Raw genomic sequence first — 13,637 nt, 5'->3', positions numbered from 1 at the left:
GTCCACTTTCAATTGTGCTGTAGAATTCCTTTCTCAATGCCAGACTGTCCCTGGTGGATTCATTTAATTAAAACCCCACCAGATCCAATCTGTTGCAAGTTCTAAGCTCACACATGTTCTATCCAGCTAGTCACAGGATACAGACAGGCCACAGGCCTGGGCCATGGCCACCTGCTGCAGTGGCTGGGCTAGAAGAGACCTCACAGCCCCCGGGTCAGTACCCTCCCGGGTTCACCCAGTGTTGCTGCCCTGTGTTGTGTGAGACACTGCCCGTTCTGGGCCTCGTGCTCTGTCCATCCTCCCTGGCTCCATCCCATTCAACCCTCAGGCTCATCTTTGATGACTCCTTTCCTTGATTCATTCATTCAGCAGAGATTTATTAAGTGCCAGTTACGTGCCGAGCACTCCTTCTAAGTGTGAGGAATCTGGTAGCAACAAAAGAGACAAAAATCTCTGCCCTCATGGGCCTTACAGTTTAAATCCACAAATACGAGAGCATCTCACACACTGTATCTACTCTTTCCTTTCTCCCCTCTCCTTTCCTTTCCTCCTCTTTCCTCCCTTCCTCCCCTCCCCTTTCCCCTCCTGAACCTAGTTTAGGCCTGAGCACTTGACAATGGGACCATGCAGGGGCCTCCTGATGCATCCTCCTGCCTGCCCTCTCCCACTGCCATCCCCACCCCTACACATAGGGATGCCAGGAAAATCCATCTCCATACCTCTTTGGCGTGTACCTCCCCTACTCAGGAGCTGTCAATGGCTCCTCGCTGCCTTCAAGTTAAGATTTGAATTCCTGCACCTCCCCTTCCAAGCTCTTCCCATTTTAGCCCTTGCTCACCATACCAACCTTCACTACTTTCTGCTCCAAATAACCCAGAACTTTTGTTGTTAGGTTTATAATATTCATTTCTTTATATTTAATAGATTTTTGTAGAAACTATAGAATCTATAAAAGAAAATTAAAAGTAATCATGAGCCCATGATTCAAAGATAAACTCTTAGGAGCTTTTCAGTATATTTCCTTCCAGCTTCTCTTTCTGTGTGTGTGTATAGCTGCATTTTTCATATTTGTATATTTACTGTGGGATCCCATTATACATAAAGGGTTGTATCCTACCATTTGTATTTAACCTTCGATGGTGGTTTTCTATGTAATTAAGAGACTCCTAAGAACAGCACTTTAATGGCTACACAATATTCCACCACATAAATATACCTTAATATGTTTAACCAAACCCTATGGGTGAATATTTGGACTGTTTGCAATTTTTCACAATGAAAATGCTGCTATAAACATCCTTGTTCATAAATCTTTGTTCCGATCTCTGGTTATTTTCCCAGGAGAGATTCCTAGAAGTGGCATTGCAGGGTCACGGGCAGACACATTTTCAAGGCTCTTGAGGCATATCGTGTAGCTGCCTTCCGGAGAGAGTCTGCCTGTCCCCCTCCACCCCCCATTTGTGAGCATGCCCATTGGCCTCGGGTTAATTTTCTCTGCCCCTATCATGCCACTTGTCTTCCTAGCATTGTGTCTTTGTTTCAACAGCTCCCCTCCATCAGAACCCTGCATTTCCCACCCATCCCTTAGAGCTCAGGGCAAATACCACCTCCTCCATGAAACCCTTCCTGATATCCAAACTGAAGCTCTCCACCACTAGCCCTCCCTCAGGTCCTGTCTTAAATTCTTCCTAAAACATTTCCTACCTTTGCCAACATCTTAATAATTTGTGTAATAATAACCTCTTGTTTGGGAGGGGCATTGAAGTTTTCAAAGTGCTTCCCCTGAGATGTTTCATCTGATTCCCTTTCACTTGGAAAGTGTTTTGAGGTCAAGGACTGTGGTTTGATCATCTGGGGCTACTTCCCCTGGTCCCGTCACCCACCTCAAGTCTAGCCCAACCTCAAGCTAGCCCTTAATTTACTGGAAGTTTACGACAGCCTTCACTATTCCTAGTCCTACCAGAACAGACTTCAGAGGCCTCCCCTCTGAAGCGAGGACTGAGCTAGATCAGAACGCCTTGGATTTCAGTCCTGGCTCTGTCCCTGCCCCTCTCTGGGCTTCAGTTTACCCATCTATAAAATGAGCAAGTTGAACTACATAGTCTCCCATACTCCAGGATAGATGGCTCCCGCGGCCCCTGGCCCCAGGCACCCAGAGCAGCCCTGGGGTGCCTCCGAGGGCCCCTGTGCAAAGCCAGCCTCTGGGATAGGCCAGAGGGAGCTGGCCAGGGAGGCAGGCCTGGCTCCAGGCCAGGCTGTGTCTGCAAACACTGACCTTGGCTGCCGCGGGGATTTTCCATGACACCAGCACCACCCCCCTCAGCTCCCCCTAATCCCATGTGGGCCTGGGGAGGGCAGAGGAGGGGGGCTGTCCTACATCAGAGAACCCTGAACCGGAGTCATAGGGGCACCTGCGGATGGAAGAGAGCTAAAAGAGAGACAGAGGAGAGGGCAGTGGGCCGCCACGTGGGAAGCTGGGGAGGAAGGCAGGGGGAGGGGGAGGAAGACAGGGGGAGGGGGACGACCATGGTGGGGAGTGGGGACAAGAGCCGGAAGAGGAGCCGGGAGGATGGGAAGAGAGGATGTGGAGAGGGGCAGGGCCGGGGCAGGGCCGAGGTGGGTGGGGCTGTGCCTCCGAGCTGTCCTTCCCAGGCGCTCTGGCCTGGAGGGGGACAAGCTCCAGACCCAGTTCTGCACACTGGTCCCTCCTGCCAACCCAGGTCCTTCAGGCCCCAGTGGTTTCCCAGGCCTAGCTCAGGCCTTGGCCAGGGCCGGGGACAGCAGGGGATTCCTTCTGGGCCCTGAGGCTGATTTCATTTTGCAGGGTCCTGGGGGCCACCGGGAGGGCAGGAGCTATGAGTCACAAAGGGCCCTCCTCCTATTCCCCATCCCCCCGCTGCCGCCGACTGCTGGGTGTCTAGGGGAGGTTTCTCTCATCCACATCTCATACTTCTGGGCTGTCTGGGCTGAACAGCGTTATCTGAGCAGCTGCACCCACCCGGCCTTGTGCCGGACACTGAGGGGACTTGCAGGCCCTCCAGGGGCTCAGAGCCCTGCAGAGCTCCTCTGCACAAATCCAGGCCTGAGAGCGAGGCAGAAGGAGAGGTCCCTCCAGCTTTGGGAAGGCGCTCCAAGGTTCTTGGAAAAGGCAAGGTCTGAGCTGGATCCTGCAGGATGGAAGGAGAGGGCCTGCGCTCCCCTCCGCATCTCCACCAAGCTGGGCAGCCTCTTTCTTCCCTCCCTCCCAGGGTCTGGGCCAGCTTCCTTCCAGCCTCATCTCCTTTAACACACCAGTTAAGTCCCTGCGGAGCCTCCGGTCCTACTTCCCGGCTTCTCACTGCTGCCACCTCCAGATCAAGGGGGCGGCTCCCTGTCTGTGCCTCAGGGTCCTCCGTGGGCCTTTCTGAGGTGTCCTCTGCAGGTCCAGCAGGAGAGCTCAGCCTCCTCTGGGGGTGCCTATGTGTCACAGCCAGTCCCCTGGAGCTGCCCCGTCTCCCTCAAGCCCCCAGTCCTCTCCGGCTGCCCCACCAGACCCAGATAGCACGCTGAGGTCACACGCCCTCTCCAGGTGCAGCTTTGCATCAGCCCAGCTTGGCCCAGAGTGCACAGCCTTTGGGTACCTCTGGCCACGGGTCACCTCATCCATCTTCTCTCAGGGCAAACATTAGCCTGGCCAGGGCCATATTTACATTAGATAACTAGGTCTGCGGGAAACCAAGAAACAGGTTGCAGCTAGGCATTGCCAAGGGCTGTGTGTTTCTAATCGACAGAAGGGCTGGGCCAACCAGAGACGGGACACCAGAGAATCTCAAAGTCAGAGACCCGGAAGAAGGACCTTAGAGTTCTTGTTGCTACAGAGGAGCGTTTCCCAAACGGTGCTCCAGGGAACACTTGTCCAGCAATATGCACTGTGAGAGAAGTGTTCCAAGGTCATACAGGCAGGAAAACTTAAGCACATTCTCCCAACTTCAACTGACCTTGCTCTTGAACACGTGTGTGGCTCTGATAAAGGCTCCACTTAAATCAAATGACAACAAATGCAGTTGAATTCAGCATTCCTGCAATTTCATTTAACCAAGCAACACTTTTCTCATCCAACAGTTATTAATAGTCCATGAAATTGGTATTCCAGGAAATTACCTTTGGGAAACACTGATCTCAGAATGTCAATGCTGAAAGGAACTTTAAAGACCATCTGATTTTGATGTTCCCCAAAATATTCATACTAATGATTAATATTTATGGATCCCAACATCCTAAGCATTTTAAGTCAACTAACTCATCAAATCCCCAGAGCCACTCTATGAGGTAAGTGCATCATTATTCCCATTTTACAGATGAGGAAACTGAGGCGCTTAGAAGATTAAGTAACCTGGCCAAAGCTGAAAGCTGTTTCACTTCAGAGTCTGCTCTCACCTATGCCACTAAACTGCAGAGATCCCTGTGGAAAATAGAAATATCCATTTTCAGTATTTCGAAAGCATAATAATAACTTAATTCAGTCTCAGAATCAGTTATCCCATGCTAATCAGAAGTTCTGACTGGCAAATGTGTTCCTGATTAATTTTGATGGGAAAAGAATTCATTTTTTCACAATTATCTATGCAGTGCCTATTCTAGGTAGTAGCTACACTGTACTGATCAACATATTATACTTCCTATGTAAAATATTTAAAAATTTAGACTGTATGAATGGGTGTGGGTGAACAAAAAAAAACAAAAAAGGCATCCACAGCAGGGGGAAAAGGTGGGAACCTTTTATCTTGTCCTGTCTTTCCATGTCACAGATGAGGAAAATTGAGCCCCAGAGAGGAAAAGGGACTTGCCCAAGGCACAAGCTGGTTATGCTTAGGGCCAGGTCAGACCCCCAGATCTCCCGCCTTCTAGACCCAAGCTCTTTCTTCCACCCAAGGCTGTGGTCAGCTTTCTAACTTTGTGGCCAGCTAGGCCAGGGGTAAGAGGTCAGGCACTCAAGCTGGCGGGCACATGAGGTCAATGGGAGCAGACAGCTGAGTCCAATCCAGCCAAGGCCATTACCAAGGGCTCAGACTGGTTATTTGTGCTTCGACTAGAAGGAAATAGTCCACAGAGAGAAAAAGTTCATTAAGAGGGAGGGATGGCCCCCAACCCTCTGCATCTCCCTGGAAGACAGAGCTTTGGCCAGTTTCTGAGGCCCTTGGTGATGTTGGGAGGAAAATAGATGAACTAAGGCCCTGGGGTTCCCATCCCACCTAATTTTTCCTGCTGTCTCAAAATATTCATAATTAATATTTATGTCCAGCCACATAATTTTTAAATCTAGCCACTTGGCTTCCTCAGGTAAATTCTATGCTCCAGCCAGGTTTCTAGGCCACCTCTTAGCTGGGTTGCTCCCAAGCAGGGGCTGCTGGGCTCTGGTTGAATGAACAGGTCAACCTCGGTTATACTGAGCCAGAGGGCAGAGGACAGAGCATTGAGTTTGGAATGAAATATCTCAGGTTATAGTCCTGGATCTTCCATTCATTAGCTGTGTGATCTTGAGCAGGTCACTCTCCCTCTCTGGGCCTCCATCACCTCATCTTTACAATATAAGGACTGGGCCATATGGTCAGTAAGGACCTTTCTGGCTCTGAGCATATGGTGGATTCAGGAAGGGTAGCTGGGAGAAGAGGGGACAGCAACAGCCCCAGTCAGCTCTCTGAGAGGCAGGGTCTAGAGTCTCAGGGTCAGGGCGTGAGTTCTGGCTGGTCGATCCATCAGGTATTATGAGGCAGGATCCTCAGAGAATCAGCCCCGGAGCGTAGCCTCTGTGGACGTCAGCAACACACAAGGACAGATGGAGCCCCTCATCCTGAGATGCGCAGGGCTGGACAGGAAGGAGAAAACGGGGACTCCCTTTGCCCCCTCTCCCTCGTAAAAACCAAGCCTGAGCACTGGGCAGGCAGCAGGCCTGCTGGCAGGCAGACAGGCCTTGCCAAACTCCCAGTTACTTCCCAGAAGTTCCAGGGCCCCCTGGGAGTGGCTCCACCCCTGCTGGCGCCCCTCCAAGCTGGGTGCCCACGTCAGCAGGTCCTCCCAGCTCCCTCGCCCTTTCACCCAGTGACAATAGAACAGGAGAAGGGGCGGGGGCATGCTGACCCTAGGCCCGATGCTTGGAGAAGCATCTGAATGCCTTGGCATTGCACCCCTGTTGCCATTTCTGCCCCATCCAGCTCAGGGCAGTGCCTGAGGACGATGCTCCACATGGACTGCTCTCCTCTCGGGTCTCAGTTTCCCATCCTGATCGCCTTCCTGGGTGATAGATTGGCTCTGAGGCATCAGAATGAGCGATGAGTCAGAAAGTCTAGTGGCCTTGGCCAACTCACGAGGCTTCTCCAGCTTTCATTATTCCAACTATAAAGTGGAGATAGTCATAATAATGACCTTGTAAGAAGTTTTTGAGAATTAAAGTTAAAAATGTATCTGAAGGATAAGATCTGCAGCCTCAGCGTGTGGTAGGAAGTGAGGGTGGGCCCTGGAGGGCACCTGACCCCAAAGGTGGGGCAACACTGGACAGGACAGTGGCCGTGGCAGAGCATGAGACTTGGGGCCGGGGGACTCTGTGGGCAGCCCACAGCGGGTAGTGAGGCTGCCAGGCTGGCAGGCACTGGGTTTTCCTAAAGGATGGTGGACCGGGAGCAATCACAACTTATGAACAGACACAGGTGAGGTGCAATGGTGTGCCCAATGTCACACAGCCAGCCTGTGGTCAAGCTGGGGCTGGTCCATGCCTCCCATCCCTGTTCAGCCGTGGCCACAGTGCTGTTCCCTCCCCCGCGTCCTATGCTGCGCCGGCCTGGGGGACAGGGAAGGGCAGGATGGGGAGCTGCTCTGGCTCAGAGCCTGCCCAGCTGTCGAGGTGAGTTGTGGTCTGGCTGCTGTGGCCGAGCTGGCGGGCACAATCTGTTCTCACCCTGCTGGGGTGCAGACGGGCCAGGCATGGCAGCTCAAGAGCTCAGCTATCCAGGCCCCTGGCAAAGGGTGACACAGTCACCAGCTAGATGCCACGGTCAGGGAGCAGGGGAGCCCATTCTAAGGGCGGCCCACAGCCTCACACACCCCAGCAGCAGTCCCCCAACCTCCCTGAGCTTTAAGATTCACATGGCTTTAGGCCGACAGAGATGCGAAGTTTACTGGAAATGAGCTGTCTGCCAGCCCAGGTGATCTCTTGGAAATGTGAGGGAAACCTGGCACTTCATTGTGAGCTGTCACTGAGCTGTTACTGAGCGCTTGATATGTACCAGACTCTGTGCTAAGTGTTATACACATTATCTCACTTATTTCTCCCCAAAAGTCCTGTGATGCAGGTGCTACTTATTAGCCCCATTTTACAGATGTGGAAACTAAGGCTCAGAGAGGTTTTTTTTTAAAAAAAACACACACAGTCCATGGCAGAGTCAGGATTTGAATTCAGATCCCATACCAAAGCAGACGGTATCCTGCCTTGCCATCGATTCATCAAACATATTTTGGGCATAGCCCATGGTCATGGCTGGCAATGGGCGGGGCGGGGGGGGGAGGGAGGAACATGACAAAGTCCAGCAGTGCCCACCCCCACCCACCCCAAGCTACTATTTAGCTGTACATATGTATTTACAGCTGGGGGACCTGAGTGACAGAGTAGGGGATGGTGGTAGTACTGGCCCTGGACCTCAAACCTGAACATTCTCAGTGCCACTCAACACAGGGATCACTTCCAGCTGTGAGCAATCCAGGATGGCTGCAGAGAAGCAGCAGCATTTTTAAGTTTTTTGTTTTTTTTAATTTTTTAAAATTTATTTTATTTTTGGCTGCATTGGGTCTTTGTTGCTGGGCGCAGGCTTTCTCTAGTTGCGGCGAGCAGGGGCTACTCTTCATTGCAGTGCTCGGGCTTCTCATTGCGGTGGCTTCTCTTGTTGCGAAGCATGGGCTCTAGGTGCTTGGGCTTCAGTAGTTGTGGCATGCGGGCTCAGTAGTGTGGCTCGTGGGCTCTAGAGTGCAGGCTCAGTAGTGGTGGCGCACAGGCTTAGCTGCTCCACGGCATGTGGTATCTTCCTGGAACAGGGCTCGAACCCGTGTCCCCTGCATTGGCAGGCAGATTCTTAACCACTGTGCCACCAGGGAAGCCCTTGGTTAAGTTTTGATAAGGCTTAAAAAGGTGGGAAAAATGGAAAGCATTACTTTATTATAATAATCCTGTTAATAAAAGTAATAAATATCTTAATAGCTCAGTGAAGGAAGCAGGGCCAGGACCAGCAGACATCATTTCACAAATGAGGAAACATGCTCAGAGAGGGGGAGTAATTTTCCCAAGGCCACACAGCCACTAGTGACAGGGCCAGAACTTGTGCCTACGGCTTCTGAGTTCCCATCTAGGGTCCTTTCCCCTCTAGGTCTCCAGGCAGAACTCTTGACTTAGGCCACGTGATGGTTGGCTCAGAGGGAGGCTTTGCCTCTGCCTGGCTCCTGGCTGGGTGAGGGCTGAGGGGCATGGTAGGGCATGATAGGGTTGAGACTGTCTGACTGGTGATAGTAACACCTGGAAGGACAACCAGGGCCCTTGCTTTGACAAAGGCAATGCCGCATCCCCATGAGGAGAGAACCTACATTGGGGCCAGGCATAGAGGATGACCCCAGGGCCCCACAGAGTGTTTGATGAGGACTCTGGAGCACTAATTCATGGGGGGAGGGCACTGTCTCCTTTCTCCTCCTCTGACACGGGTAGGCCAGCTGCCTCTGGGAGACTGGTGGGCCCCAGGGGCGAACTACCCCCATAAGCTTTGGCTGGAAGCAAGGAAGTCATCAAGGACCCCCAGGGTCCCTCCCTTCACACTGAATCACAGGATGCAGGACTCATTCAGTCCAACCTCCACCCCTTACAGTCAAGGAAACCGAGGCCCAGAGAGGACAAGGAACAAGTCCAAAGCCCACAGACACTAAACTAGAATCCAGGTCTCCCAACTGACTTGCCAGTACCGTTTCACGCTATCCACGCTGCCTCTAGACTAAGTTCCCAACAGCAGCACGAGTCAGCTCCTATTCTGGGTAGAGAAAATGGTCGGGTCTTTGAAGCCAAACAGACTCTAATTCAAACGCAGGTTGCTCTGCCTCCATACAGTGTGACTCCGGAAAAGTCACTTAACCCTCCCTGCTTCCTCTTTCCTTCCTACCTACCCCCTGGAGTGGTCATGATAGTAAGTGAGAAACCATCAGCAAGGAACTAAAGGATGCACCCATAACTGTGAGTCGTCTTCTCTTCGGCCAAAGGAAAAAGAGGCCAGACTCTGCGAGGTTGGGGAAGGAGAGGGGAGAGTAGGGGGAAAGGAGGCAGGTTTCTGGAAGGGCCGCCCCAAAGCACGTGTTTTCTCTCCTCTTCCCCTTTTTCCCCCAGGCTACGGCCACGCAGCGCCCAGCACCGACGGCGGCAAGGTGTTCTGCATGTTCTACGCGCTGCTGGGCATCCCGCTCACGTTGGTCATGTTCCAGAGCCTGGGCGAGCGCATCAACACCTTCGTCAAATACCTGCTGCACCGCGCCAAGAGGGGGCTGGGCATGCGGCGCGCGGACGTGTCCATGGCCAACATGGTGCTCATCGGCTTCTTCTCGTGCATTAGCACGCTGTGCATCGGCGCCGCGGCCTTCTCCTACTACGAGCACTGGACCTTCTTCCAGGCCTACTACTACTGCTTCATCACGCTCACCACTATCGGCTTCGGCGACTACGTGGCGCTGCAGAAGGACCAGGCGCTGCAGACGCAGCCGCAGTACGTGGCCTTCAGCTTCGTCTACATCCTCACGGGCCTCACGGTCATCGGCGCCTTCCTCAACCTCGTGGTGCTGCGCTTCATGACCATGAACGCCGAGGACGAGAAGCGCGACGCCGAGCACCGCGCGCTGCTCACGCGCAACGGGCAGGCGGGCGGCGGCGCCGGCGGCGCGGGCGGCAGCGCGCACACCACGGACACCGCCTCGTCCACGGCTGCGGCAGGCGGCGGCGGCGGCTTCCGCAACGTCTACGCCGAGGTGCTGCACTTCCAGTCTATGTGCTCGTGCCTCTGGTACAAGAGCCGCGAGAAGCTGCAGTACTCCATCCCCATGATCATCCCGCGGGACCTCTCCACGTCCGACACGTGCGTCGAGCAGAGCCACTCATCGCCGGGAGGGGGCGGCCGCTACAGCGACACGCCCTCGCACCGCTGCCTGTGCAGCGGGGCGCAGCGCTCCGCCATCAGCTCCGTGTCCACGGGCCTGCACAGCCTGTCCACCTTCCGCAGCCTCATGAAGCGCAGGAGCTCCGTGTGAACGCCTTGCGGGGCCTGGAGCACCTGGGAGCGCGGGCGGGGCGGGGGGCTCCTGCCCGGAGGAGCAGCGGGGTCGGCGAAGAGACCGCCCCAGCCGCCTTTGGCACCCCTACACCCCTCACCACCCTCCCCCCGCCCTCCATCTCCGACTGTGCCTGCTTGCACCAGCCGGCAGGAGCCGGGGCTCTGAGGACCCCTGGAGCCCGCATCTGCGCCCTGCAAATTCCGAGAAATGTGAAACTTGGGGGGGGGGGGGTCGGGGAGGGAAGGCAGAAGCCGGGAGCCTCCCATCCCTTTGGAAAAATAAGGAGCTCCCCAGTTCGCAGAGGCCCTGCTGGTAACCAGACCATCACCCCCTCCCCCTGTCCCTTACGGAGGGAACTTCGTGTTCCGTGTAAGTTTGCATCTCTATTTATACCTCTGTCCTGCCAGGTCTCCCACCTTCCCTTGGCTCCAAAAGTCAGGGTGTCTTTGTCGAGGTCACCCCACTCAGTCCCACTCCCCTTCCTCATCCCCAGCTGTGTCTCCCAGTCTCCCACTACCTTTTGTGTTGTTTTGCATGGCTTCGCAGTTATGGAGGAAATGGAAACCCAGCAGTCCCTAAAGCTAGTCCCCAGAGGGCAGGCAGATGGAAGCAAGGACAGGCAGGCTGCAGAAGGGGTGGAGAAGGGAAGGGGGAGGCAGGAGCCCAACAGTCTGCAGGGTGGTCCCCTTGGTAAGTGAGAGCTAACTGGCCTCCAGTCACGTCCTCAGGTGGGGCCGGAGGGAGTCCAGCCTTCCAGACACTGCCCTTGAAATCAAACAGAAAACTTCCTCCTTGCCATCACTGGCCGCTGCTGCTAATAACCGACTCTTAGATTCGTGAAATGAGTTTGAAAACCCTGTCCTGACTACCCATTCGTTTGATTCTCACCACACCCCAGTTAGGTGACCAGGGCAGGAGTTCTCATCCCCATTTTACAGTTGACACTGAGACCCAGACAAGTGACATGACTTGCCCAAGGTGACACAAGTAGCAAAAGGCAAAGGGGAGCAAGAACCCAGGCTGTTTGTTCTGAGCCTAAGTGCTCTTTCTTTCGACTCCTCTTCCCACTCTTTGAAAGCAAAGTTCCCAGCCTGCACACCCTGGCATTGTGTGGGCAACTGGGCCTTAGACCAGAACCAGAGCCCAGGACTGAGCCAGTGCTGGGCTCAGCCGCTCCTCTCCTTGGCCACGAGGCAGGGCTCTGAGTGGGCTGCTGAAGCAGGGTAGAACCACTCAGTCTCTGAACTTCCTACTTACAAACAGGGGAGTCCTTAGGGCCAGATAAGCAGAGCTGGGGCTGACAGCAGAAAGGCCAGGAGCTGGAGGTCTAGGAGTTGGGGAATTGGGCAGAGCAGCCTAGAGAGCTGTCAGGCATATCCTCCTGGGACGTGAACCCTGACCCTACAATCAGTGTTGGTGCCTGTGTCCCAAGTAGCTAGAGATAAGCCATAGCTGCAGCAAGGAACGCTCCTCCCAGGTGTACTCCCTGCCTACCCCACCTGCAACCCAGAAGCCCAGGTAGAGAGCAGCAGTTGGAGGTGAGACCCTAGGCTCCACGGTCAGGACCCAGAGCTAGAGCTGGGACCGTGACTCAGGACAGCATCAAGGGATGGGTGAGGGGCCTCTCCCCCTCCAGACGGCCCCCTCTTACTGTTCCCGTGTCAGCTCCTTAACACTGCTCAGCAAGGCCAGCCCTGGCATTCAGGGAAGCTGTAGTGGAGGCCCCCAGGGTGATCAGCCTTAGCCCCACCCTGACCCGGCGCTCCGGCCTCTGGGCACTCCTGGGAGGGAAGAAGTCTGGCCTGGCCTGTGTGTGAGTCCCGTCTCAGTGTGGAGGAGCTGGCTGCCCAGGTGCCACAGAGAGCAGGGCCCAGGACCCGGGGCTGCCCTCTGTGTTTATGTTGGGGTGCCTCTGTCCTGTGTGCGACCCTGCCCTCGAGGGGTCCCGTCCTGTCAGTCCCAAGGGAGCCGCAACCAAAGTTGTGGGGAGATGGTGGGGAAGGAAGCCGAATGGCCCTCGCGGAGCACGACAGACTGCTCGGTCTCCGGCCAGGTCTTTCCTAGGGAACTGGAAGGCCGGTGTTGCTTCTCCCTCACCCCCTCCCACTGAAGGCAGCCTTTCTGCTTCCCCAATGCCTTATGCCTGGGCACACTGCCACAGAATATGCAATACGTGTGGGTGACACGCCCCCGCGCCCACACCCTCACCCCGGGCAGCCCCTGGACCCCACAGGCCGCAGCTGCCACGGCCTCCCGCCAGCCCCTCCTGCCTATCTGTCTTCACACTGAGAATGGCGCCTAATAAATGCTGTCCATGGAGACCAGGCTCAGGCTCAGCCGCCTCTGTCATCGTGTAGCCCTGGCACTGCCAGGGAGCGGCCACTCCCCCGCTGGGGTCTGAGGACGCACCCAGCAGACGCAGCTCAGGGGTGAGATACATCGCGGGCACCTCTCTTCCAGGTACATTTTCCTCTGGGTGTGGAGGGACGACTCAGCCTGGGACTGGGCCCCAGAGCCCAGGACAGACCCGGAAGCAGATAAATCCTGAAGTGGTGCCAGCACCTGGCATCCGCTAGCCTGTGGCTTCCAGATGTCACTGAGTACAATCCGCAGTGGCCTTTGACACCACGACCCATGCCTATCTCCCTGTCTGTCTTTCATGAAACAGTGCTTAACCCCTACTACAGCCAATGCATTCTAATACTTTCTATTCTAGTTCATGTTATAAAATGCCAGTCACAACCCACTAAATTGATTTCTCTCCCCACTAATGGTTTGCTCCCTGCAGATTGAAATACACTAGAGAAATAAAGGCAGTGTGGGTAAGGCTGCTTTATCCCAGTCCTCCCACCTACCCACATAGGTCAGTTGAAAAATACAGAGAGAGACCTATTTACTGGGGATCCAGGGGTCGAAGAAAGAAGTGGTGGCACCTGCAGGAGGCAGGACACAGCCAAGCCTTGTGTGACGGCGCTCCTGGCTACTCCTTGCAGCTGCAGGCAGGCCCCTGGGACACACTGCTTGGCCTTCAGCCCTTGGGGTGGCCACGGCACAACCGGCCCTGAGCTCCCATTGGCTCACCGCACCTAAGACTACCTCATCAAAAGCCAGGGCTTCCTGCCCACGGCCTATCTGCCTCTGTCTTTCTTAGAAGAGCTAAGTTAAACAATGTCATTTTTGAGGTCAGCAGTAACCAGTCCAATATTGCTTTGACTTTCCTAAGCAGTTCCTACAGGACCTAAACTTGCTGACACTTGCCCTCCTTTCTTCATTGCCTAGGGTGAAATAATCAGAATTCGAAGGAATTCCCCAAG

At 54.6% G+C, this 13,637-nt stretch overlaps 1 protein-coding gene across 4 annotated transcripts in view; it reads left to right on the top strand.

The window, feature by feature from the left end:
- The window catches only part of KCNK3 (potassium two pore domain channel subfamily K member 3), a 37,937-nt gene extending 25,275 nt beyond the window's left edge, over positions 1 to 12,662 (top strand). For all 4 annotated transcript variants that reach the window (XM_007191418.2, XM_057558235.1, XM_057558236.1 and 1 more), the window contains one exon: positions 9,389 to 12,662. In XM_007191418.2, the coding sequence (XP_007191480.2) occupies positions 9,389 to 10,299 (911 nt within the window). In that variant the 3' untranslated portion in view covers positions 10,300 to 12,662. The remainder of the gene's footprint in view (positions 1 to 9,388) is intronic.
- The last annotated feature ends 975 nt before the right edge of the window (positions 12,663 to 13,637 follow it).

Source organism: Balaenoptera acutorostrata, chromosome 12 (genome assembly GCF_949987535.1).
Source record: "Balaenoptera acutorostrata chromosome 12, mBalAcu1.1, whole genome shotgun sequence".
NCBI lineage: Eukaryota > Metazoa > Chordata > Mammalia > Artiodactyla > Balaenopteridae > Balaenoptera > Balaenoptera acutorostrata.
Note: the sequence above shows the minus strand (reverse complement) of the source record. Positions and strands in the feature narration are given on the sequence as shown.